Genomic DNA, 26,137 nt, shown 5'->3' on the forward strand with positions numbered 1-26,137 from the left:
AAAAAAGAAAGGTAAGAGACAATATCAAAGTGACACACTAGGAAAACTTATTTATTGGTTTTTGTGTTGTTTTGTTTTTTTAAAAAAAGCTTACACTCATTGAGTACAGCAGATAAAATCTCCAAAAGTCATTTCGAAACATGTGAATTTGGAGTACAGTGCTTCAGAATGTGTTTATCTGATTTCACTTTACAATTCTATATTTGAATCAAGGTTGAACTGGCATTTTTATAAATTATGTAAAAACCTGATTAACACAAAACCACAGAAGGACACTGTCAGGGACATCCAAAAAAAAGGAAGAAAAAAAAAAAAGAAGAAATAACATGATGTGAATTTCATGTTACCCTCTTTATTATTGTACACAATATACAACTGGTCCTTTATATCATTTTTTCTAACTTACGCCTACTTGTCTTACTCAGATTAAAAGGTGGAGATAAATAAATAAAAAGTATCTAGGTATCTCAAAAGGATATGAGGTAAGTGAGTATGGAAAGCATGTTAACTCCAATAAAACGAGCAAAAAGCAAAGCCTGACAACGTAGAAAAAATACAAATTTTCAAGCATGAGATTATTGAATCCATGACCAGATGCTACCAAGAGATCATTTCATACAGTAACCACTTTTCTAAGTAGAATAACATTGTGATTAGAGCAGCACATTGTGCCCACACTGAATAATAAAAATAATAAAAAAAAAGAAAAGGGGGAAAAAATATACCTTCTCGCTGGTTTACTGTATAATATTGAAATGGAAAAACAACAAGGTGATCTGTAAGTTGAGATAACTACAACTAACAAAACTCGGGAGGGGCGTTTACCAAAAAAACAACAACAACAAAAAAAAAAAACCCAAGAAGGGCAGAAATGAGAGTACGAGTTAACATTAACATAGCAGAGATGGAGCTGCGGGCATCTTGCAGATAAAAGCAGCAACAGCTTCTCCAGTTCTGCTGCAGCGAACATAGAGCAGAGAAGAGGAAAGAACATCCATCAAGTACTGACCACACACAGTAGTTGTTGCAACAAGAGGATCTGAATGTGTCTTACCTTCACTGATTATTGCACATTATCTGTGCTTGTCAGAGGATTTATGAGTATGATAGTTAAGGAAAATTATGAATTAATTTGTCAGAAAAACATCTGTGTAGTAATCATTGTTTTTTAAATGTCTAACTGTGGTATCAAAAGGCTGAGATCCAATTCAGCTTCCAATGATGTACCCAATAACAACTAAAGCCTTTTTTCATTGACAGGAAATGAAAAATTATTAAATCTTGTGAGAAGTGCCGGTGTGTAAATAATGTAACTATCTTTATGAAATGTCCAATTGAAATGATGAGATTCAAAATAAGGAGCAACAAATTTGTTTAGCCGTGGCTTGGCACTTTATTGGAGCGGGGCCGCAGTTATTGAAAACAGAAATTAGCGTACAGTTAAATTAGATGAGTAGAACGTTTATAGGCTGAGGAGCAGTGTACTAATTATGTTTACAAGCAAGTCTTGTTGGCTGGCTTCTCAATGAAATATGACATCCACCGCAATCCTGAGCAGTTATTGCATTAGAGTGTGTTTAGTGACACACGATAGATAGAAATGGAGGTAATTCTGTCATAATGGAAATGAAATAGAAAACAAGTTTAGTGCATTAAGGCTGCATCGACCACACGCTGAAACACTGGTACTCAAAAACACAAATAATCATAATACATCATCTGAAAAACACGCCGTCATCTGTCAGCAACGACCACTAATAGGTAACCATGACTCACTGTGGTTTGAAGCTGTAGTCAAGTTTAAAAAGCTACTATTTAGAAACACTTTTTCATTAAAATATTCACACATCAGTACAAAGAACATATGATTGTGACTTTTAGTTGCTCTACGTTTAAGGATATTGTTTTTTCTCTTCTTTTCCTCCGCTGCTGTCCCTCTTCTCTTTCTTTTCTGATTTCTCTTTATCGTGTCTGGACTCCTGCAGCACATGAACACCAAGAAAAAGAATGATTAGAAACGGCGGTTCAAACAATGAAAACCTGAGCTTAATGAAAAAAAAAACAAAAAACACAGAGATCTATCTACGAGTTCGTTCTCTGGTACAAAGTGACAAGCACAGTTTTTACCTTTTTTCCTCCAGAGGAAGTTCGCTCAGGTTTCACAGACTCGCCCTTCTCTTTACTGGAAGATTTGGATCTTTTGCTCTTCTCTTTTTCAGCTGAAAGCGGTGAGTCACAGGAAGGACTCGTGCTTTTGCTGTTTTTGGAGGAATCTGCGGAGAGAAGATATTTTTTAATTATGACGACTCGCTCTTACTTGCTGGGCTGACAGCTACTTCAGATTTGGCAACTTACTAGTTCCATTCTCGTCCTTTCTGCGTTTGGATTCTTGGCTCGCCTCACGGTCGTTGACGGCGTGATCCTATCACAAGCACGCGCACACACACAGACACACACGTATTATAATCTCTGTGTGACAGTAGAGATGAATATGGAATATTTAACCTTTCCCTCGTTGCTACTTCATGATTAGTCCAACAAATATGAAAACTGACTTTAGAACAGAATTGGTCATTTCAAAGGGTTAAAACGTGTTAAATACTGACTCTTTTCCTCTCTTTCCGATCCTTTTCTTCCTTCTTCTCTTTGGACCGGCCTTGCGTGTTCTCTGAATCTTTCTTCTCCATCTCCCTCTCTCTGCTCTTGGACCGGGCAACTGAATTGTAGTTGACGTGGTGCTGTGAAGATAATTATACATTAAGAGAACAAAACAAACACACACATGTTTAATGTAGTCAGTTATGGGGTGGCTCTATATTCAGTGTTAATGACCCAACATATTCAGGTTATTGTGTTACAAATAAATGAGGCACAGTAGCAAGAAGATGAGATGATGATGATGAATGGTTTTTTCTCTTTGTTGGTGAGCGTATATATAAATGACTGAGAATTCAATTATTTTGGAAGAATGAGCTGTTTTTTGTGGCTGTCACCAGTGGTTATTTGACTAACCAGTATTGATCAAGTGGACTAATTGTGGTCAGATTTGCATAATGACATTACTGCTACATGCATTAAAGCCACAGGAAACACCACTCCTCAAAAACCTGACGCAGAAAATTTTAAGCTGCATCCAAATGGAGCGAGAATGTGAACACAACACTCACACTACCAGTTAGATGTTGTTCAGGTTGTGATTCATTATCATCACTTTCATTCACAGCTGTTTGTCTGGTCGTGTTCTGGTCACGTTGGGGTGAATAATTTGTGGGAGTGAGATTTTCATTCCATTGCTGGAAATTCAGATATAGGCAGACCTCAGTGTAGTGTCCACGTGTCTCCAGCGAGCCTTTTTTTTTTTTTTTTTTTTTTTTTATAAATGGGACTGGGGGATTCGTGTTAGTTCCCCAGTGAGCACAGCCTTCTACAGTATTTATGGCAAAAATACTCTATAAGAGAGAATTGTCCATTAACTATTACATTGTATATTCATGGTGTATATCTCCTTGTTTGTGGGTGTGAGAATGAAGGATGTTGTCATGTGGTCCTAAGCAGGCTCATGCTATTCAATGATGTTTTTCATAATATCTGAGAGCATTCAGTGTAACATAAGGCATTTCAAAGTATCAAACCAACTTAGACAGCATGTTTAATGTCTTATAACACTGAATCACAGACAGTAACACTGACAATGATAAAGAGAAAGACTGTTGGGAGAGATGTGCAGTGATTACACAATAATCCACACAAACACAAAGACTCAATTGTAGAATTGCTGCTTCTACTAAATATTAGCTTGAAGGCAGAACGATGATTGATTTTTTTGGCCCTTAAAGTCAGACATTTGGGATTAGTTTTATTTTTCTGTTCATCTTTGTCAGAAAACATCATTAGATGTTGTGACAAACAAAATGGGACGCACAGCTGTGTGCTGATTGTTACATGTTTCAAATTTAATTTGGGTCAAAATAAACAAGAATTACTTTTGTTGTTTAAAATGAGTTCTTGTCATCCAGTGAATATGTCTTATTCTATTTAAAGAGTGCATCAGGCAAATAAATGTTATTGATACTATCTGAGAAGATGGCCACTGTAAGTAAAACCCTCAAAGCTTCAGTACGCAATAGTATTTAAATGAACAGTATATCAAATTACAAGAAGTGATAAGAAAAGGAGTTGCCCAAGCCCAAAGAGAATATCACTGCAGTACTCGCTTCCACAAAACCTTTTACTCTTTTCACAGCTAACCAGATATTTTTCTTAAAAACTGGTAAAAAGCAAAAACAAAACACTGGATCCTGAGGTTGTATTTGTGAAATGGGCAGAAACAAAACCTCTCTTTTTGTCAGCTGAATGTGTTAACAGGTGATTGTATGTCAACACAACAGCTTTGTAAAAAAGGTGATCATTTGTCAGGTGTAGCTTGTTCTGCTGCCTCCAAGTGGCCCAAAAATATAAACTAAAGCAGCAGTATTGCTGGCAACTTTGGTAATGGTGAATCATTAAAATCAATGCACTACTTTCCTTATGACAAAGTGTGACAATACAAAAATGGACAGATGAAGAAATCACAGATATCTAACACGAGTTGTTGTCAACATTTTTGGCACCTGAACAGAGAAAACAGACAATCAGAGAGAAGGTACGAGTAGCAGTGTTGGTTCAAACCTTGGACGTGGACTCCTTGGGTTCGTTGTTATTATCCTGTAGGGATGAATGGAGATGACAGATGAGCTGGGAGGGGGTGGGGGGTTTGGGAGGAGGTTGTCAGACAGCAGTAGAGTCGGAAGAAGGGGTGAGGGGGTGGGGAGTCTGGGCTGGCCGGACCAACAGCATACTTCTCCCTTGACCTGACCTTCAAGGACTAAGGCTTTAACAAGGTTATTACATAGAGGAGAGTTCATAGGCTCAACATCTGGAATGTAAATATTTAAACTGGAAAGACCCTGAGCATATATGAAATAACTGCTAGTCTTATTACTACAGACATGTCTGCAATTTCAGGCAGCATTATATTAAAGTCCTACAGCGCAGCTGGTATTTAAATACATCTAAAGTGCAAGTGCTGTAAATAGTGTGTATTGTGCGTGCCTGTGTGTAAGACAAATCACTCAATTCTTGTGTGCTTGACTGCATCCCTATATAGGTAACTGTTGCTATCACTTACAGTTCAGGAATGGATAAGACACAGGGAGCCTATTTCTCTGGCGGAAGGGTAAAATAAAGACCTATCACACGCTTCCAGTGGTTTGGGCAACGCTCCAGACGATTCAGGCTTCGCCCACTCTTTCCCTCACTCTCTCTCTTTGTTGGGACAGGCTTATTTTCCTCTGCATTTTTGGCTGATTCAAAACTGCGACATTCATTTTCTCTGTCGATCCCAGCTGATGGTTGCTCCGATTTTCCATTGAATTCTTGCCAGGAGGTAGTACGACTGCTGATGCTGATGGCTGGTAGTTGTGGGTAAAGCGTTGTACGGGCTGGCAGGACTGACTGGAAACACACCGTGTCACGTGAAGACTGCATGCAGGCCGTTTCGACAAATGGAGACAGAAGAGGGACCAATGACTTAGTCGCAGTGGAGAGGCACTCCTACAGCAGAGTGGTTTGCTGATAAACCATCCTACTCTGCGCAGGAATCGGGCACGATGAAGGAACAGCAAAAAAAAAAAAAAAAAAAAAAAAACTTGCATCACTTCAACCAGGAAATCTTCTCATCTCGGGAAAAAAAAAATGGGGGAAAAAACTCTTGCACACCATTTCAAGTAGTAAAACACTGCTCTCGGTGTAAAGACAAAAAATAACTGGAGAAGGCGAAAGCTCTTGATTTGGCAAGCCATTTTACTTCAGGTGAAAAAAAATCCACAAGGAATATAGAAATGCGTATAAAAAAAAAATCTTCCCAAGGCACACTGACTGCTTTCATTAATATGAAAATAGATAAATATTTCAATATGAAAATACTCAATATATACAATATTCTCTTGGCTAGTCCTTCAGGGGTTTTCTCCCAATTCTGCAAAATATTATGCTGATGTCCATGGAATGCTTTCCAACTCCCATGGATTTGGCTGGGATTTCCAGATGCCATGCCTGCATATATGACAACTCTCCTGGATGATCTTCAGGGATGCTGGAATGTGCAACGGCAGGGAACGCTCCGGCAGATAGAGAAGAAACGGGCACAGCCTTCCTCAAGCCATACTAACCTTAACAGACGAGGAGTGGGACGGAGAAGAGTGGCTGTCGAGCTTTCGTCTTTTGTGATCTGCAAAAGACAAGGAGTGAAATTTGTGTTTATTTGAGCTGCACATGCAACCTTAAAAAAAAGAAAGAAAAAATGACATCTATCCATTCATGATTGTTAGACATGTTGAAAAATTCATGTAAGATTTTTCTTCATTGGATTCAATTAAATGTGTTGAAATAACAAGACCTTCAGGTTTCTCTTTAATGTTTCCATATTTTTTAACTGTATGGGGAACATAGCTGTATAACAGACTATCAGAAAGGCTTCTTACCCCTCTCAGATTCGGCTGACTCAGATCTGGGAACTGGAGACTTGAGGGACCCGGCCGCAGTACTCCTGTCGCCTTTCTCCTTGCTCTTGGACTCCTTGATGGCGTCGCGCTCCCTGGACGGCTCCATGGGCTCCCCATTGCCGGCTTTGGCCTTGTCGTCTTTGCTGTTCTTCTCCTCGGCCTTCACTTTCTCCCTGTCTGCCTTGGGTGTCTTCTCCTTACCCTCACGTGCCGTCCGCTCCTCCTTCCCTGCTCTCTCATCTCTCTGCTTCTCTCGACGGTTCTCCGCCTTTGTCTCAGGAGTGCTGCCTGGTGTCTTCTCCTTCTTCTCTTTTTTCTCCTTCCCGCTCTTCTCTTTGTCGTCCCGTTCTTTTACAGCTTTGGTGCTGCAAGGAGGATGATTTTTTTTCCATTTGAAATTCTTTGTTCAGAAATGTTTCATACAAGATTTTGCTGATCTTAATACAATATTATATTCCTTCAAAAAGACTTGAATGCAAACTACAGATGTAGTAGACATGACATTACTACTCAAGGTGAAGCATTTTTAGCTTTGTTTAATATAACATGGTTCTTGATATGCCTACCTGTTGAGAGCACCGTTCCCATTGCTGGTGGTCACTTTGGCCGCTGCACTGTTGGCTTTGTTCACTGGCTTTGTGGTCCCCTGAGATTTGTCCTTGCCCCGATCTGCATGAAAACAAACCAAGAAATGTAAGAGCACATTTAAAACATGCATTAAACGACTAGGCAGAAAACAGATACCAACAGAACCGTAACCTGAACTGGATATATGCTGTTGTGAACTGAAAAGTTGTACGCAATGATTTGAACCTATGACGTTCAACCTATTATACATTTATAATGCTCTGATTCTCTGGTTTTAAAGCTTTTAGGGGTGAAAATAATATTGCTAACAGCAAAAAATATAGCCTGAGCATCACATCACTTACCACCTTCCTCTGACGTCCCCTCCTCTGTCTTGCCCATGCCGGTGGCAGGCTTGCCAGTGCTGCCGGGGCCGTTCTGCTGATTGGCAGGGGTGGCACTGCGCGTTGGCTGCTCCTTATGGTGAAACTCATTCTCAGGGACCATGTGCACCTTCTGGCTTTTCAACCGACCTGAATAACTGCAAGACGCATAAAAGGTTTACACAAGGCAGAGACAAAATCCTCATAGAACTTCTGAGTGTCACACGGTGCAAAAAACATGTGACTTCCAAAACAAACAAAGCTTGAGTAACTGAGCTTAATTTCCCTGCAAATACAAATAAACATACACACACACACACACACGTACATGGATAAGAGAAGTAGAGGCCACTGATGTTTTCCCCGTGAAACCCAATGTGCATCTGTGTATGTACGCATATGCTATTGAGCAATGCAACCGAAGTTGCTATAAAGATTTAACAACTGAAAACTTAATTAGGAAATCCAGGTTTGACCGTTTTACAGCAGCTAGATAAAGAAGAAACTTTTTACAACTAATTAATACTCGAAGGTTAAATTTCACCTTTATAGCTATAAATAAAATGCAATGTACGCATCTGCCAATATTGGTTAAAATCTTCAACTTCTCTTAATCTCTTAACTTGTCCCTTTTGATAACAAAGCTCAGCTCATAACATCTAGAATGTCACACTTGTCACTCCCAGGTGTCTGAATGGAAATGTATAAGAAAAACACACTCATAACCTCAATTAAATAATGCGCATTACTTTTTTTTTTCAGGGTTCATGTCATTATTACCACACATAATATATGTTAACTGTATGCTCCACAGAGAGCCTAACAGCACACAATGCTGTGTTACCCCATTGCTAAGGCATAGAGGTCTGGTCTCTTGTCCTTCTCCTCGAGGCAGATCTTGTGGACACGGCACTCCAGCGCTTGGCCCAGGTTCAGGACTTTGGGATAGCAGGGCAGGATCTTGGTAAGCACGATGAGGATGTTCCGGATGTGGGTGTAATCTCCCGTCTCCAGGCAGTGAACTGAAGCCTGGATGGAGCAGAGGCAGGAAATTAATACAGATAAATGCACACCTTCAGGACTCCTTTTATCTAGACAGAATTTAAGATGAAAAATGATGGTAAAGAAGAGAAGCTCACTTTAGTCAGCATGTAGTGCCATTTGTGCACCACATGTCTGAAGTTCTCGTAATCTAGCTGATCCACTTTGTTCCCTCCATCAAAGCCTGTGGCTCTGAAGATGGTCAGGAAACCAGGGTAATTGCCGCACTCCTGTGACCACACAATAAGAACAGAAAGATTCATTTCCAGCTCATCCTGCATCAGGACATGAAAGAAATAGATCAGTGTCACAGGTGTAGAGAACAGGTAGGACTTGTCACCTTCTCATAGATCGCTCGGTCGCTGTGCCAGCGGGTCACTGTCTCCAGCATGCAGCAGAGGAAGCGTCCGTAACGGTGAGACTCATTTTCTGTACAGCTGGCCACCGTGTAAATGATTGCAGAGAACACCTGCAGCGTGACACAAGGTCATGTGTTTGCTTAGACTAGTAAGTACAATGTTGTGGAAAAAGCTATGAAGTCAGCATGAATTTCACCAGATGGTATGTCAAAGCTTTGAAGTTCAGTATCTCAAAGCTGCACTTAAACATATTGTGAGCTGAAAATGGTCTTAATGAGAAAGAAGTAAGCTTTTCAAGCTTTAATCTGGTGGTTCACCTTAGGGCTAGGCAATATATCAAGTTTTTAAGATATATCCGTATATTTTCAAAAGCGATATAGGACGAACCTTTACCGTTTATATAGATATAGTTTACTCACATTCTTTACGGCAATATTTTTGTCATTTGGTGACATCTTTTGTGCGGATTACATTCTTAAATTACTGAGTTGAGTTGTGGCAACTCTCCACCTCTGGTGGCAGTATGAAAGCCGGTGAATCAGATCAATAACACTTTATTTTCTGATTCTTTCATGGCGGTTATGTCAATAATATCAATGTATATCGTATATCATCATTCAGCTAAAAAATTGAGATATGACTTTTGGTCCATATCGCCCAGCTCTCGATCACCTCAGTGGGTGTTGAATTGCTCAGTGGATTATTAACATTTACATTTATTCTTTGGTGCTACTTCCAACATACTATCCGATATTTCTACTACTTCTGTTCTGCTGAGGAGGCCTGTTATTCTCCTTTATAAATCCCCAAATCGGTCATATCATTTTAATGTACTCTAAGTTTTTAAAAAAAAAAGAAGTTATATAGTCTGAGAATATCAGTGTCTTACCCTGTCATAGCACAGGAGCGTGCAGAAGTTGGGGGCCTTCTGCTGGTGGACCATCTCAACAAAGCGGGCACAGTACACAGCGTCGATGGAAGAGAAGATACAGCGAGGGAACAGACAGAGCTGCAGGAACTTTGTTATGGTCTCGTTCTTTGTGGATTCTGTCAGTGAACATTTAAAAGTTGAATTAGTAACATTGACAGTTCCACTTTTGATGTGATCATGGCAGTGATTAGCTTGTTTTCATGTCCTCCTTCTCCTGTACTACACCAAATATTTTAATCACTGATTGATCAGACAGTTCTTTTCTCAATCAACTAATCATTTGTCTACAAGATATCAGAAAATTTTGAAATACACCCATTATATTTTCCTAGAGTCTGATCAATATTCCAAAATCCAAAAACTGAAAAAATGCACCATGAACATTGTGTCCTGGAATTGATGTTTTAGCTTTATTAAAAAAGGTATGACTGACACATATCAAACCATCTGCTTATGAAACCTTAACTCCATTCATGTTGTTGGGTATGTGCATTTGGGAGGAACCACTTATGATTTTTCATCACTGCGGCCAAATGTATGAAATGCATTAAGTGACACAGACATGAACGTTAGGATACTTACTAGCCAACAACCAGTTGTCTTTCTCCAGTTTGAGGCGGTGTAGGACCCTTGAGACGTGCTCCAGCTGCTTCTTCTCTTCCTCCTGCAGTTTTTCCTGCAGGGCAGTGCAGCGTTCCTTCTCCTTCTTTTTCTTATTTAAGGGCTACATCAGAAGGAAGATAATATTCATACAACTAATACACACAACACTCAAAGCAATCTATGATAATCATAATAATTGTAATAAAAACAACTCACTATCTCAGGGTTCTCCTCAATGGCCTTGATCTGGACCTTAAGCTTGTTGACCTCACGATCGTAAGCAGAATGTGGTACAGCCAGGTCATACATCGTGAGAGACCAGAAGGTGGCATAGAACTGAGGCCGGAGGTCGTCCCAGACCCTGGCAGGATGGAGGGACACCACAGCCTCGTGCACTGGTGTCATTACTTGTTCACAAGCTGCCACATACTTCTGTACCTTCTGCTGCTGCCTGTTGCCTTTCTCTGCTTTCTTCAGCTCATCGTACTTGGACTGAAGAAAGTAAATAGTGAGGAGTCTACATTTTATCCAATTTTGTGTTGATTTGATTGAAACAGTTGATGATAATTTATGAAGAATGCAAAAAAAGTAAGATAAAATTATTGAAATAGTTATAGAAGGTGCAACTAAGTCCTGACAGAGGAACATAGTTATTTTCCATACTTTCCACACTTCAATCTTTCAAAAACTGTTTAAAATGTATCCATCTAATGATTTTATCTACCCACTTCTTTCATGCAGTGCAAGCAGTTTCAACATATTTTCTGAAGACCTAATGCCTTTTAAAAAGTATTTTTCCAACAACAGAGAGCAGCCTCAAGGCAGTGTGACGAGAAAAACTGCACTTTTTTGACTACTACTAAAATGGAGCAAAGTTTAGCCAAGACAATTGACATACATTTGTATTTACGGAAGACAAGGTAAAAAGGCAGAATGGTAAGAACATTTTTTTGTCTTGATCATAAAGACCTGAATCTCTTAATGACAGAAATATGACGTGATGCTCTGAGGCTCTGACGGTGCTGTCCACTCACCAAAATCTGATGGGCGTACATTGGCCGAGACAGGAAAAAGGCAGCATCATGTGGAGTGTGGAACTGATTACAAAGGATGTCGATGGAGGGAACTCGTTTGATGTAGTCTTCAGTGCTGAGGTTGGAGGCCAGAAAGCCGCCAAACTGCACCAATGTATCATGACACTGCAGGAAGACAAAGACTTCTAATCAGCATCAAAAAGATAGATATTGTGTGTAAAGTTTGTTTATAAAGTAATGTACATGCAAAAATAAATTCATCCTGGAGGAAAATAATTTGCCTCTTAATTAATTTTTGATTTAATAATTGACTGTGGAGACATTTACATGTTTACCTTTAAGCTAAAAGAAAAGAAAAGAAAAGACAATTCAGAGTAATACATTAAGAGAGGTATACCTGGTCATAGAGGTGGCCAACCAGTTTAAGATGTTTCTCTCCACCTTCTAAGAACACCACACCATTTCTTTGCTGGGCCATGAGTAGACACAGTGGCAGGGCCAATTCATGATCCAGCAATGCATCCTTCAGGCGCTGCGAGGACTTCTTAGTGTTCCTGATCTGGCCAAAGTAGCCGCCCTGTGGACAGAGTCACATTCATAGTGATAATGTGAGCCTGAGGGCAGCTGCAGCACTGCTCCAGATAATGACACAGATCTTACAGATACTCAGGAGACTGCATTAGTGAATGATAAATGTACTTGAGTCCATACCTCAGCTTTGAGTTGCTCTCCTCCTGTCATGGCCTCCAACTGCTCCGACGTCATCTCATCTGTGATCTCAATGCCAGCCATTTTTTGCACCACCTCTTTCAGGATCAACAGGTCAAAACTGCAGGTTGACAAAGGACACATAAAGCAAATTGCATTTTCATTTAAAAGGAGTAGGTCTCAAAAACAACTGTGTGCTCTGTAACAATTGTAACATTTAATTTCGAATAATTAATATCTTATTGTCAACGTGTTCCTGTGCCTCGCTTTTGAGCAATGTCATTATATTTTCAAATTTAAGTTTTTTTTAAAATGCCATAAGCAAAAAGCTGTGATGTCTGTTAAAGTTGACAATGTCTTTCTAATATAGTTGCTCCCTGCAAGTTAGAGGATGAAAAATTGTCCACATTTACTATGAGCAATGTCACAATGCCAGTCTGAGTTTGTGACATATTTATAAATACAGCGGATGGAGCACAGGGACATCTGCTGAGTGCTGGGAGCTCTGGAGGAGAGAGCCATTGCTTTGGGACACCCATGAGTCACATCGGATTCTGCTATGATCCAGAGCCGTTTTACTGGTAGAGGAGAGCTCGGAATTTATTTTTTAAACTTTGAGCAGCAGCAACAGTGAGCACTTAGTCTGTCTCTTTAGCTTCTGTCTAGGGGGGCTTGGGGGTTTACATTGGTTTACATGTAACAATTTCATCATGCAGAAACCTATGTCAGTACTTGAGAAGCAGAATAGATCAATTCTTGAGAAACATGTAGGGGAGCAGTTGTTACTAATTGTGTTTTCAATAATGGTTTGAGTTGGATTTAACATAAAATATTCAACAGTTTTTAACTGACATTGAAGGCAATGTTACTAAAGTTGCTGCTTGTCTGAATGTGTTAAAGTATCATGATTCATCTCCTACAAACCATCCATCCTACGTTGAGATCTACTTACCTCTTTCCTGCTTTTAGCTGATTGGTGACATACTGGAGTAGGCCAGCCAACTCTATGGGGTATTTTCTGAACACAGCTCCACACAGACTTGCCAGGCCTTAGTTGACAGGAGGAACGTGTGTATGTTAGATACTCATTAAAACTTCAAACAGTTTATTTCCTTTTGCATGCAAATGAGTGATGAGTGTTTAAGACACATACTCTGAAGCCATGAGGAGATGGTGGTGTCATCATGCTTCATCTTCTCCTTTTCGGGATTGGCCAGAGCCTCAATGATGCAATCTGAAGACAGAGTCAAGTGGAACAACCTAGAAAATGGGAAAGAATCCCCCTTTTTACATACACCCCACTGCCCTCCAAAATGAGACACAGACACACACACATATACACACACACAATCTCTGCTATTCCCTCTGAATTCATCCAGTTTAACATCAAAGGATACAAGCCAAGACATCATAGTTGAGGGATGTGAGGTATTTCAAGGAGTCCACCACCGGAACAATGAGGTTGTCGTACCACTGGATCTGAGATAGCATCTGATAACAGGACAGATGAGATAAGAAAACATGATCAACTATAGAGGACGCACACTTCACCTGACCTGGTATCACCCACTTCCCTCCACAGTGCCCTGACAAAATTCCTAAACTCATTTTATGGTGCATGTGCATCCGTACACGCAGTAGCCTGAGATGTTTAACCATGCTGACCATTCTACATGAAGCATCATCCCATTACCACATGTGCAAAGATTCTTTACATTACAACTGGTTAATTACCATATCTTATTATATTATAGAGAACAGTGACAGAAATCTGACATGGATACACAAAATCCACAGTTAAAGTGTAATGGTGAGAGGATATATCATAGCACGGTCACGCTAAAAATGTTAAATCTGTTTTATGCCTAAGTAGGACAAATGCTAATGTTAAATGCTACAATTATTGAAAATGCAAATGACTATGAACCCTGTATTGTGTCCCATGCCAAAGTAATGGCTGTACAAGTGCTGATTATTTTTGTCAGTGTGGCCCAATTTTGTGATTTTTGCTAAGTGGCTTTTACTTTGATTCATGAATGCATGATTTGTAAGCAGAGCACTGGGTGTAAGCAAATCCCAAGACAGGCGCTACAGTAATGCAAGCTGCACTGTTGCCATGGGAAAGAGCCAGGAAAATATGATTAGTGTACGGAGTGAGTGAGGTGCAACGTGATCTATCTACTGTACCAGATAAAATATGAAATTAGATTGTCTTTGTTGTATGTTGATACCATTCAAAATGAACCCTAAGTAAAATACTTAGAACAAAACACACTTACATAATCAAAAAGGATGGTGGGGTTGCTATGGCTCAGCTTGCCAATCTGCCTCCCAGATTGTTTCACATTCTCTTTGGTCAACCGCCTGTGGAGGGAAAAAGCATAAGACAGCAGATTAAGAAAACAAGAAGAAGCAACGAGTGCTGTAAGCAGAGACTGTCACTTCTGAGAGCATCACAGCAGTTTCAGTTTGGTGCTGTTATGGTTGTCGGCTTAAGATAAAAGCAGTGTTATGGATTTCTTCAACAGCGGAACAGTGTTAGAATAATTACTTGTCCAACACACACAAAACAACAGCGGTCCAAGTGACATTTTAAATTCTTGTTTTGTCCATGTTGCACTGTGCTTTTAACACAGCTTAATTTAAGATGGCTGGTGCAAAACAACACATGGACACATCTTTGTTCACTAATTCTGATCTAGTCCATCCAACCGAGTGGCATTTTAATATGTTAGGTATAGTCAGCCATTCTGGAGAAATATTGTTGATATTTGAACTAAACACCCAAACAAATACACCCCTCCCTTCGTGCTCCTTCAGCAGCTCCAACCCCTAATTCAGGGACATGCATTGCCATGGCAACGGCCAAGAGAGAAATATGGCTGAATCTAGAGCTGTGAGTCAACTGTGGAATAATTTCTATTCCTCTCACACTTTATCACTAGTGGGGGGAAAAAAAATCATTTCATGTGAGTCCAACAGTTCATCCATACTCTCCACCCAAACGCCGCCCTGTTGCTGATAGGCTGGAGTAGTGTTGTGTGGCTTGCTCCGAGCCACTGTGTTTACATGCCCATTTACAGTGCTGTGTATGGACAGCAGATTTTTTTTTTCAGTACACACAAAGGAGGACAGCTGGCAGACCGTAAGAAGATATTCACTGAATCTCACAAAAAGTGTATTAGATTAAAATTGTGGACTCTACCTTTAATGGGCCTTTTGTCTGGCCTGGAAACAAAGCACAGCAAAGACACAGACAGTTGCATGACTGTATAGTAAAGGTACACTGGGTTGACTTACTTCATAATGTATTTGGCCCTTTCCACAGTCTGGGCTTTGACTTTAACCAACAGCGGATGGCTGGAATATGTCTCGTTCTTCCATTGGCCATATAACCGGTACCTGAGGGAGAAAAGGTAGAGGAGTCACATTTAAAAGAAGGTTTCAGCAACGCAGCCCTCAAACACATTGGCAGGATCAGCAGAGTAGGCCATAAAACTCCACATAGTTTACCAGTGTAAACTCAAAAGAAACAGTTTTTAATATAAACAAAACATGTTTAAGCAATAAAGCTGGCACCCATTAACAGTCTTTGACTAGTAGCCACCTCCAATCTAGCAATTCAGCATAATGTTAAAATGCTATTAAGAGTGTGCCAGAAACAGCAGGGGTGAATTTCTACCTCACTTGCTTCAAGTCCTTCAGTTTAATAAAAGAGGATTGCTCCTTAATGGTTGACTTGCTCCTGAAAATGAGATCAAGTAACTTGCTGTGTGTCATATTTGGAGCAAGCAAGGTCAAGGAATATTTTAAAATCCCTTATGGTGCATCAACAAATTCAGTGCAAAGAGCAACTCACTGTAAAATACACTGACACAGCAGAGCATGAAGAACGGTGTTACTTGAGCGTTTTCAGCTCATATTAAATCCTTTTTTTAAAAGTGCTGAAACATTTTACAGTGGGAGACGGTGAAATCATCTACAAAGTGCTACTATCTTCAGTAACTAAAGAAGTTACATTATTAGCTGCGACAAACTGACACAGACAACTGAGAGAACAATCAAAACCTTTGGGAACGTGGAGTGTCATTGTTCATCAGCAGTGTGCTCAAACATTCAAACAAAGACTCTAAAAATAAAGTTCTTGTATTGCTTGTGAACAAAAAAGTTGGTTTGCTGAATATCGCATTTCCACAATCAAAGAGAGTGTGAAGAACTCTGATTGATTGTGTGCTATTCTTTCCTTGCCAGCTAGTAAACACCATCCTGGAACACTGCCTAAGGGTTTACTATCCGACAATTCAATTACACAGTAACACAGTAACACAAGTAGTGAGTGATACATGTGCATGTGTGTGTGTGTGTGTGTGTGTATCTCACCTGTGCTGGTAGGGAAAGAGTTTGAAGAGACCCCACAGTTCCTCAGACATGCAAGCATTACACTCCATAAGAGAGAGAGAAGGGAGTAGCACCTGGTCTGCAATGCTCAGGAAACAACTCAGCAGGGTTTCCTGCGATGAACATATAATCAACATGAATAAGGTTCCCAGAGTCATCTGGCAGATCCATTTAATATCTTTAATATTAATCTACAGACCAGTCCTCTAGTCAGAGGCAGTTATATCTTTTATACTTACCAGTTTGTCTTTGACATCAGGTCTACCATCACTTTGGTACTGAGAAGCAAAGAACACCAAACATAAATACAGGTCAAACTAAAACTTAGGCTTCAGTGCAGATGTCGTAATATGGTGGTTACAATCTTGTACCTCTTTCATGAAACCTTTGCCCAGACGCACAATCTTGGCAAAAAGGATGGGGTCATGGGAGAGGTGAGGGCCCAGGTAGCATAACATGCTGAATGTGTCCCTGCGCAAGTCTTCAAAGCTCTCTGCAGGTCGAGGGGCCCGCTTGTTCCTCAGTGGATGCATCACACATCCTTTTGCTCCTTTTGGGACGCCAGCCCTGTGAGGAACAGATGAGTGTGTGAGGGCCTGTGTTTTATTTCGCTTGTATTGAAATGCTGGCATTGAGAAGAGTTCAAGTAGTCAGTTCAAACTGTGGAACAAGAGGTACTTGTGCATGCTTTATGGTGCAACTACACGTGATGGGAAGCAAGTGAAACATGGAAAATATAATCACCTTTTGTAGAGAGGCTCCACAGTCAGGTGCACAAGCTGGCAGAGTGCCAGTGCGATGGCCTTGTGAGAAGTCGCATAGAAGGAAGGCATCTGGTCCATAATACTCTGAGCATGGTGCCAGTCTCCAATCCTAAGTAGCGCTTCCAACAGACCAAGCTTCTGGTTGTCAGGTGGCTGTGGGCACAAAAAGAGCAGCACATGAGTGTCCGTATATAATTTAATAAAGTTCACTGACATTGAGTACTGCTACTGTCATACTCCAAAATGACAGATTTTTAAAACCATTGATTTTTATATATTTAAGGATGAAAATGTATATGACCTAAACAAGATGATAATACAGTATCTGTAACTGTATGATAATACAAGTGTATGATAATACAGTATTCATGTGATGTTTGTTACAGGAGATGTGCTTTCCCAAAATTCCTCTAGAACAGTTCAAAATCGTAAGCATCCCAGAATGTATAATATAACAGCAAATGTTTCTAACACCTGCTCATTCTTCTCTTCTTCCTTTTCTTTTTCCTTGTCTTTGTCTTCATTTTTCTCTGAGGGTAGCACTACCATGACCAACTTGCGAGCAATCTGCTTGGCCTCCGAGATATCTCGTTTGTGTTCCTCTACAATGGCGGCATCTGGTGGCATAAGCTGGAATGATAGAGCAAAGGCAACACAACTGATGAAACTTCAGCCTAAGAACAAAATATACTAGATACTTTACATCTGACAGGGGTGAAATAACATTTAACTTTGTATTATTCGACCCAAAGATCTGATATCATAATGAAGTGAACATATCCGTCACATAAATCATCTGGACGCCATTTGAGGATTACAGTCTGCTTGCAGAGGGTTTGCACACAACTCATAATGCCAAATACAAGCATGATGTTAGAACATGCAAATCCAAATTGAATGGTGACCTCTTTTTTACGAATGTGGCCATTAGCTAGACTCTTACATGTACATAGAGATCTTCCAGCTCTATCAGGTTATGGTGAAGCAAAGCAGCAGCAATGTGGTAAAGTGACTTGGGGGTTTCCTCATTAGGTTCCTGAAGACACACAAAAGAAAATAAATTAATACATTATCATGGAAATCAGACATATAATTATGTTATGCATTAAATATGAGTCATGCGATAATCTCACGATTATAGTTCGGGATTGTTTTGGTCAGACTGTGTTCTTACATTTAAAATACTGGACTGATTGCTTGTGGATTAGGTCATACTATTAAAACACGCATTCTTGCTTTTATTACCTGCTACCCAGACTTAATATTCTCACCTGGTAAAATTTGAACTTAAAGCCCAGGATGTGGCAGAGAGTGAGCGGCTCACACATGTAGGACTTGATGAGGGACAGGAAGAACTCATCTTGGTCTGATCGACTCTCGTACACCTCCAGGATTATGTCCAAAACACGATTCGGATCTAAGTTGAAACATCCTGTGGACAGAAGAAACAAGAGACCTAAGTAGGTAACAGAATAATAATGAAAGACTTGTTCAAACAAGAAAGTCATAAGTCAATCGAAACAGGTTATTCCAAAAACTGGGGGGTGCTTCTGAGGCCTGAGTCCTGGTTGCTCTCATTCCTGTAGTTCAGTTCATTTGAGATGATCACGGCAAAAAAAAGTTTCTTTTAGTTCTGGTTCGGTTCATGTTTACACTGGCTTTTCACAAACAAACCAAGAGCTGTAAACATGAAGTTATACAGACTGACAGGTAACGTGATTGGACAGTTTTGGTGACTGTCACCCTGCATCATTAGTGCTACTCAGACCCCTGTGGGCAATTTACAATGTGGTCACTGATAGGAAGTCATGCTGCACTGCTTCTTGTTTTTTTGTATATTTATGTTCCCTGGTGTCATCATAAATAATGACATAGTGGGTTGAGACAGGATGAATAAGAGACGTTGTATAACACAATATTACAGTAATGAATGGCTGCCTTACACTGGCAGGTAGCATATGGGGACAGTTTTTTTGTGATGTACAGGAAACTGGCCATGCATAATAAAGTCAATGCTGAAATTGCCAAATCAGGTGTGATGTGGATTTTGGTGAAGAAGCCTGATACAAAAAAAACAAAAACCCAAAACACTCTACACAATTAACAATACTGTATGATTTGCATTTGACTGTAGCAAAAGACAGAAAGCACCACATTCAATGCAGTCAATCTGAAAAAGGTTTGTTTGGTACCTATGAGGGACTTGATGCTCTCCAGTACGAGGTGGCTGGTGATGTTGCCCGACAGGTCTTGGCCAAGCTCGGTGATGAGTTTGGCATAGCCCTCATTCTCCTCCCTTAGCAAGTTGAACTTCTGTTGCTTGTAACTGACAGAAACAAAATTGGATGCACACTATGAAGCATATTGACTATATTCCCAGTACACTAAAATGCATGCTCTTTATTTATTTATTTATATTTATAGAATAGAAAGCTCTATTGCCATTATATTTTAAATATAATGAGATGGCTCTACTTAACTGTGCACTCTACTTACAATAGTTTAGTCTTGATTTTCACAATCTTCTGGTTGAACTGATGGGCCTGTTTTATAAGTCCAAGGGATTCAAGGGTTTCTGGGTCCAGCCGCTCTTTCAAGATGGCCTCTGGAACAAAAAACTAACAAAAAAAAGTTTATTATTACAAGCCTATCAATAATACATTCATGACACTCCAGGATTCTTATACAGTGGTAAACATTTAATCCAAAGAGGCATACTCTTGTGTTTTAAAAAGGGATAAAAATGCCTTTCTTCAGGCAATCTTTGTATTCTCTAGTACTCCGAAGTGGCTGCAAGAATTATAGAGTTATATACACAATGTTTTGTTAATAAAGTAAAACTGTTCTTACCAAACATGCTCCCACCAATTGTGTGTAATGGTCACGTTTGTTTTTTTCTTCTAGTGCACCAGTCTCTAAATCTGTGGAAAATATAAGAAATAAGACATCCCAATAAGATTATGACACAAATAATAGGAAATCAAGATATTCTAAAATTGTAATTGTTTAACTGCAGTACTTCATATAATGTAAGTAAAGTAAAATGTTTAAAATAAAAAACCCATGTTTACCTAGTATACTGAATACATCTGCTAAAATTGATGGCATGTCATCTCTGAGTTCCTTTAAGTAGAAGAAAAGAGAACAGACAATGTTGAAGCTGGACACAAACAGTAATATATAAGTATTTGCTGGCACAGTGAGACTCAGATCACAATACTGTGTTCCAAGTCAGTATTGTGTTATTGAACTTGTGTAAGAGACAATGATATCACTCATACTTTTAGTATCCATTAGTAGAGATTGATGTGATATGGATACTACAATTTAACACATAACACCAAACTGACTCTTCAAATCATAATTTCTTACTGATATAACAAGAGAAAGGTTTTTATGTCTAATCTTTAGAACCATGCAGACAATTCTACATCTTTAACTTAAACTTCATGGGGGGAGAAAAAGAAAAAAAAGTACCATCATGTCCCCAAGGACACTGGAGGCAAGGTCCAACTTCAGGTTCCCCTGTACAACTTGCCAGCAGAGCTCATATAAGGCCGCCTGTATATCTGGACACAAAAACAAACAAGATGCAGATCATCCTCCAGACAAGTGAACTGACAGGTAAAAACTCTCAAATATAACCATAAATACAAAACACAAAAACTGCATCAAGTATATACCCCCACACTCCAAAAACATTGAGCAGAGGCACCTTCAGAGTCAATTATTTCCTCGATTACAATGGGTCTGAGTCAGTTTTTCTCCATTTCTCTTTGCAAAATGGTTGAAGCTCTGACAACTTCTCATGAAACTATGAGTGAAAATAAGTTTTCAGGTTCTGCCAATTTCTTAATTGCACTGAGGCACCACACCAAACATGCAATATGGATCAGATGCTCAGCACCAGGACTGGGAAAACTAACAGATAAACAAACCATTATAGGAAATGTTCTGAAATCTTTATGTAGAATAAAGTCTGTGCATGTCTGTGCTTTCATCAGTTATTGGTAATATTTCAGTTACTATTCACACACTATCATGCAACAATAAAGTTGTAATTATAATCATGAACTTATTATTACACTGAAGCACACAGGCTATCAGGGCTGTGTGATATGACTATATATCGTGTGGCGAAAGAAAGTCATCTATCATTTCAAATTATGCTCTATTGTTTATTTCACTGTTGCAAATCAGTCTTTATGAAAATATTTTCATTATTTGGAGGCTGTCCATCTTTTGTATGGATTACATTAATAAGTTACTCTTCCTGTCTTTTTACTTACAAAGCTTTTATTGCATCATTAACAGTAAGGTAATGAGTGTAGTTGTCATCAACCCAAGTACTTCCCCTAATTCACTCTCTCCTCTGCTGTGCCCGCAGTGGAACAGCGAGCGGAGAAGAGTAGCACAACCATAAATGACAGCAAAATACAGCAGACACTATGTTTATTTATCTTAGTCACAAGTACTTGTTTCATTTCAGCTCAGTGTGAGAGTTTCTGCTGCATTTTGCTTTTGTTACTCTGTAGTTCACTGTAGGCGGGGCTGAGCCCTCCGTGTATGCTGCACACAGCGCAGCAGAGGAGAGACAGTGAACCAGGTGAAGTACTTAAAGTGATGACAACCACACTCATTATGTTACTGTAAGTGCAATGCAGACCAGAAACTATTTATTCACTGTATTTACAGAGGATGTACTATATCAAGATATGTAACCTTAGAGGAATATGAAATTGCCTATTATATTATTATTTTAATATATATTATATAGATTTTGGTCATATCGCACATTCCTTAACACTGCTGTGACTGGCTAGTTGCAAGTCTCTGCTTGAAAACAAGCTGTCACATTATGAAAATGCTGTCTGCAGAGTGACAGTACGGAAAAATGCGCTAATTGTGAACAATGTCAACAGAGGCTAAAATATCCAGACAATACAATCACTGGTTATTTAACTAACAATGATACTGCTCAAAGGAAATTTCTTAAAGATGTGTTTGTTTTCAGTAATGGTCGTTGGATGTGTTTTTCTGTTAGTACACCAAAGAAACTTAAATAAATTGACAGAAAAGGTAAACAGAACTGAGGTCATTTTCAACTTACCTTTAATCTCACTTCCATGATCTGTTTTCTCTGTAAGCTCTTTGCAGAGTTGTACGCTACAAGGTAAAGAGACAAAATTTGGGTCAATTAGACTAACTCAAACATGGCAATACTTACTATGATAACATCACAGATAATAGTGCATGAAAAAAAGTAATTATTTATTTTCTGTCAATCTAAATGTTGTAGATTTTGTAACCGAGTTATACATCTACTAAGAGCTCTCCAGTTAGGGGTACTGGCAGGAAAAGTACAATAGCCTGTTAAAAGAAACTCAATATGAGGACAGGTTGATATAGGTACACTGACATGTTGGTTAGAGAAGGTGCATATACACCATTGATCTCGTAGCACTCCTTAATCAGGGTATGAGATGCCCTATTTGCAGATTTTTTGTTGGCCTATAAAACTAAAGCCAATGTCAATGTCATAATAATACTAGACAAATATGATTAAAACGTCTAATTGACTAACAAGAAGGCAAGAGTGTTATCAAAGCAAACTTCGACTCTGGTTTTGAAATGAAACAATGTGGGCAAACGGAGGAAGACCAAACAAAACATGAAATATCAAAATATACTGAAAATACTGTTTTGTCAAATTAATTTTCAATTAGAGACAAGATTTAATTAGTCAGGATTTGAATCATAATGAAAGAGGAGATTATAAGATTAGAATCATATGTTACCCTGAAATGGATATAACGAATGGATCAAAGCCAGGTAATACGGCTATCAACGGTACTGGATTACATTGGTGTCAAATGAGAGATGTGTGAAGTTTCTTCTGGCTTTGTATTACACAGATGTTACCGTTTCTGTATCCAGTTTAATGGTGTATTGGTTAAAGTTAGTGAGAAATTGTGCAATATATATTTCAAATCTTGCATGTCTGGTCACATTGTTTTCCTGGACCTACCCTGAACGCAACAGACATCTACCAACTGCTACAGCAGTCATGGTGGCATTTATCCACATTATAAATAACAATTCCCAGGAAAATCCTTCTAATCTGGTTGTGAGAGAACCAGAGACCTAACTCAGGGATATCTTTGCTGGCAACTCAACTGGCCTTAAAAAACAAGCATTGCCAAAAACAGGAGTGATCAAACACAATCAAGGTCCTCCATTAAAAATGACAACTGACACAACAGCTGAGCACCAGCAAGTATGTTTTGAACATGCACACACACACACACACGTACAAGTGAAACTGTCCTCCATTCAACATACTCAAACAGCTGTTGATATTGGTCAACTAGTGCCAATAAGGCTGGGCACACTGTGAGAACTACATGCAGTGCTCAGTTAAAGATGCTCCACAATGCCCTAAGGTGCGTTACACCCAATGGTCAAATATGGCGGTTGATTTTAGCATAATAAGGTTGACAGGCAAGATTTTCTTATACAGCACTAATTAAATGTTATACTCTTGCCTCTCAGACTTGTGGTTAGTCTCACTATTGTAATAGCACCACTGGTTGATGTCAGACACCAACAGCTCCAAACACCTACAGTAATAATGTGAAATACAGTGGCAATGTAAAACCAATGTGACACTTTCTTCAGCAGCACATAGGAATTGCCCTTTCACTTGTTGTCTACCACAGAGACATCACTGCATGGGGTGGCACCCCTGAGGAGACAGGGGTCTGTAGGGCTTGTTGGCAGGGAAAATGAACCACTTCAATGCAATGCGCTGTTTTATATGATGGGAAACAAGTTGTTTTGTTTTTTTTTACCAACTGAAAAACACTTGTTTAGCAATTGTTGGATGGATTTTTGTTGCTGTACAGCAGAGATGAGATCGTGTTAAATAGATGTTTTGCAGGCAGTGTTTAGGTATGGATATCAAAAGAGACAACAGAGAAATGCATCATTTAGATTACATGTACAAGTTTCTCTCTAGGATAATACTACAGGTTCATAGTTTTATATATAGACCTGGAGCAATTTTCTGTCAACACGTTATCAGCTACAGTGACATACATCACATATACAACTAAGATCTCAGTAGTCTGAGTTGATGCATCCCACTGCAGGCCTTTAATAACTATGCAAGGCCCACAGTGACTAATAGCAGCTAGCACTGTGGATGAGCCTATTGTGTCTTTGCCTGTACACGATGGCTACACTCCAGAAAACGTGAAAATATCATTCACGAAACCATTTTCCTTTAAACGGTGGTAACACTAAAAGCCCCACCTTGACATTAATGTTGATTTCAACATACTGCTTCAGACAAGTCTGTGTCCAAGATGAGTAAATGTGGCGATGTGGTGTGGAAAGTTGGCGCTAGCTGTGTGTCATCGGTTATGTTTGCGCAGAGGGCACATTGCTATATCACAATATAGCCCCAATATTTGCGTAGTAAGCCAACTAATATTGCTAAGTATACAAATATCTCGTTTTTTACCTCCGTAATCTGACATGGTGGGTTGAACCGTTAGCTGAACATTGACGTGACGACTGCAAGAGGCTTTATCCCGAAGACACGGTTTATCGAGCAAAGTCATTAAATGTTATTATTTTTCTTTTTATACTACAATGCCACACAAATACACCAAGGGAGACTGTCGACACCACAAGCGCTCCAGCTAACCTGCTAGCATCAGATTAGCTAGCGTTATACGTCAGGATCCGCCGTTTCCCTCCACTTGATTACTATTAGATTAACGCGGGCTAGCATTAGCTTTTTAACCAATTGGTCGTCAACTATCTGTGGACAGTTAACGTTGGCTAATTACATCAACTTTGGCACAATATTTTCTTAAACTAAGAAGCTGGTAGCTATCGATACCTGCCAGAGAGTGGGCTACATGGATGCTAACTAGCATAGCTTTGATAGCCGTCGTGTTTACAAATTCACGAATGAATTTAAATAACATTCCACTAAACAAAAAATAGTACACAAAGCAGCTACCCACTACTACACGACTGCAACTACACGAACTGCACATTTTTTCAGATTAAAATATCGGCGACAACTGCTTCTTAGCTAGCTGACGTTACCGCATATGTTAGCACTCGCAGACACTTGAGAGACTGGCCTTGGGTTGTAATGCTAGCTACGTTATAATTATTACTATTATTAGCAACAGAGATCTTTAACTGTGAAACCACTACGACCTCTAACACCGTGTCGAAATTCAGAACCACTCACAATTCGTGTTTTCCTGATTTTTCCCAGTTTTTTATCCATTCACCACGGAGGATAAGTGTCGCCATCTTCCATACACACACAGCCCGGATGTCTAGTTCATCATGGCACACACAGGGTCAAATGTGCTGCTGCAGCCAGCTCACTGTTGCATGGTGGGACAGCCTCTGACAAAGGCTCCCATGCAGTACTTTGTCTTCTGTGCGTGTGTGCTAGTGCATTTCTCTGCATGCAACTCAAAGCTCATAAGTGATTTAGCAAACTGATAAGTAATGATTTAAAGAGTTAATTACATTTAACTACCTACTAATCTTAAATTAGTTTCACAGCAACATTACTTGTGTATTTTACGTGTAAAAAAATCTACCTGATTTTAAACAATAGCAGGAAATCCACGTTCCAGTCTGTACAAGACAATTACTTTTTGCTTCTTGAATATGTGCACATACTACACTATAATGTATTATTATCATGGCACCTGTTTACATTTCACAGAAACTGTTTTGCCTGTGTATATATAATGGACATCCATTGTGAA

At 39.4% G+C, this 26,137-nt stretch overlaps 1 protein-coding gene across 3 annotated transcripts; it reads right to left on the reverse strand.

Annotated features, from left to right (window-relative positions):
• Nucleotides 1-24: 24 nt before the first annotated feature.
• On the reverse strand, nucleotides 25-25,696 carry thoc2 (THO complex 2). 3 transcript variants are annotated; one of them, XM_053332350.1, is made up of 39 exons: nucleotides 25,603-25,696; nucleotides 22,441-22,496; nucleotides 20,808-20,899; nucleotides 20,402-20,453; nucleotides 20,181-20,251; nucleotides 19,827-19,948; nucleotides 19,523-19,656; nucleotides 18,602-18,762; nucleotides 18,274-18,366; nucleotides 17,805-17,960; nucleotides 17,311-17,483; nucleotides 16,938-17,133; nucleotides 16,806-16,844; nucleotides 16,549-16,679; nucleotides 15,469-15,570; nucleotides 14,448-14,532; nucleotides 13,566-13,659; nucleotides 13,322-13,402; nucleotides 13,121-13,217; nucleotides 12,172-12,289; nucleotides 11,858-12,037; nucleotides 11,461-11,625; nucleotides 10,643-10,918; nucleotides 10,406-10,547; nucleotides 9,782-9,939; nucleotides 8,874-9,002; nucleotides 8,632-8,763; nucleotides 8,337-8,521; nucleotides 7,475-7,650; nucleotides 7,109-7,211; nucleotides 6,522-6,907; nucleotides 6,210-6,268; nucleotides 4,669-4,704; nucleotides 2,607-2,738; nucleotides 2,356-2,422; nucleotides 2,128-2,273; nucleotides 1,903-1,979; nucleotides 1,055-1,101; nucleotides 25-957 (listed from the first exon to the last, which is right to left on the reverse strand). In XM_053332350.1, the coding sequence occupies exons 1-38, from the start codon at nucleotides 25,665-25,667 to the stop codon at nucleotides 1,074-1,076; spliced, it is 4,695 nt and encodes a 1,564-aa protein (XP_053188325.1). In that variant the 5' UTR covers nucleotides 25,668-25,696; the 3' UTR covers nucleotides 25-957; nucleotides 1,055-1,073. The 3 variants fall into 3 exon arrangements, with proteins under 3 accessions (XP_053188325.1, XP_053188324.1, XP_053188323.1); XM_053332349.1 differs by having other exon boundaries at nucleotides 25-954; nucleotides 4,669-4,734; XM_053332348.1 differs by having other exon boundaries at nucleotides 4,669-4,734.
• Between the last annotated feature and the right edge of the window lie 441 nt (nucleotides 25,697-26,137).

This window comes from Scomber japonicus, chromosome 13 (genome assembly GCF_027409825.1).
Source record: "Scomber japonicus isolate fScoJap1 chromosome 13, fScoJap1.pri, whole genome shotgun sequence".
Classification (NCBI taxonomy): Eukaryota; Metazoa; Chordata; class Actinopteri; order Scombriformes; family Scombridae; genus Scomber; species Scomber japonicus.

Excerpts from the sequence above, each read along its gene's own strand:
- thoc2 (XM_053332349.1), bottom strand. The coding sequence starts at position 25,667 with ATGGCGACACTTATCCTCCGTGGTGAATGGATAAAAAACTGGGAAAAA. Across the intron at positions 16,845-16,937 it reads GCAAAGGTTTCATGAAAGAG|TACCAAAGTGATGGTAGACC; the intron begins GTACAAGATTGT and ends TTTGCTTCTCAG. Across the intron at positions 8,522-8,631 it reads GGCACTACATGCTGACTAAA|GCTTCAGTTCACTGCCTGGA; the intron begins GTGAGCTTCTCT and ends TGCTCCATCCAG.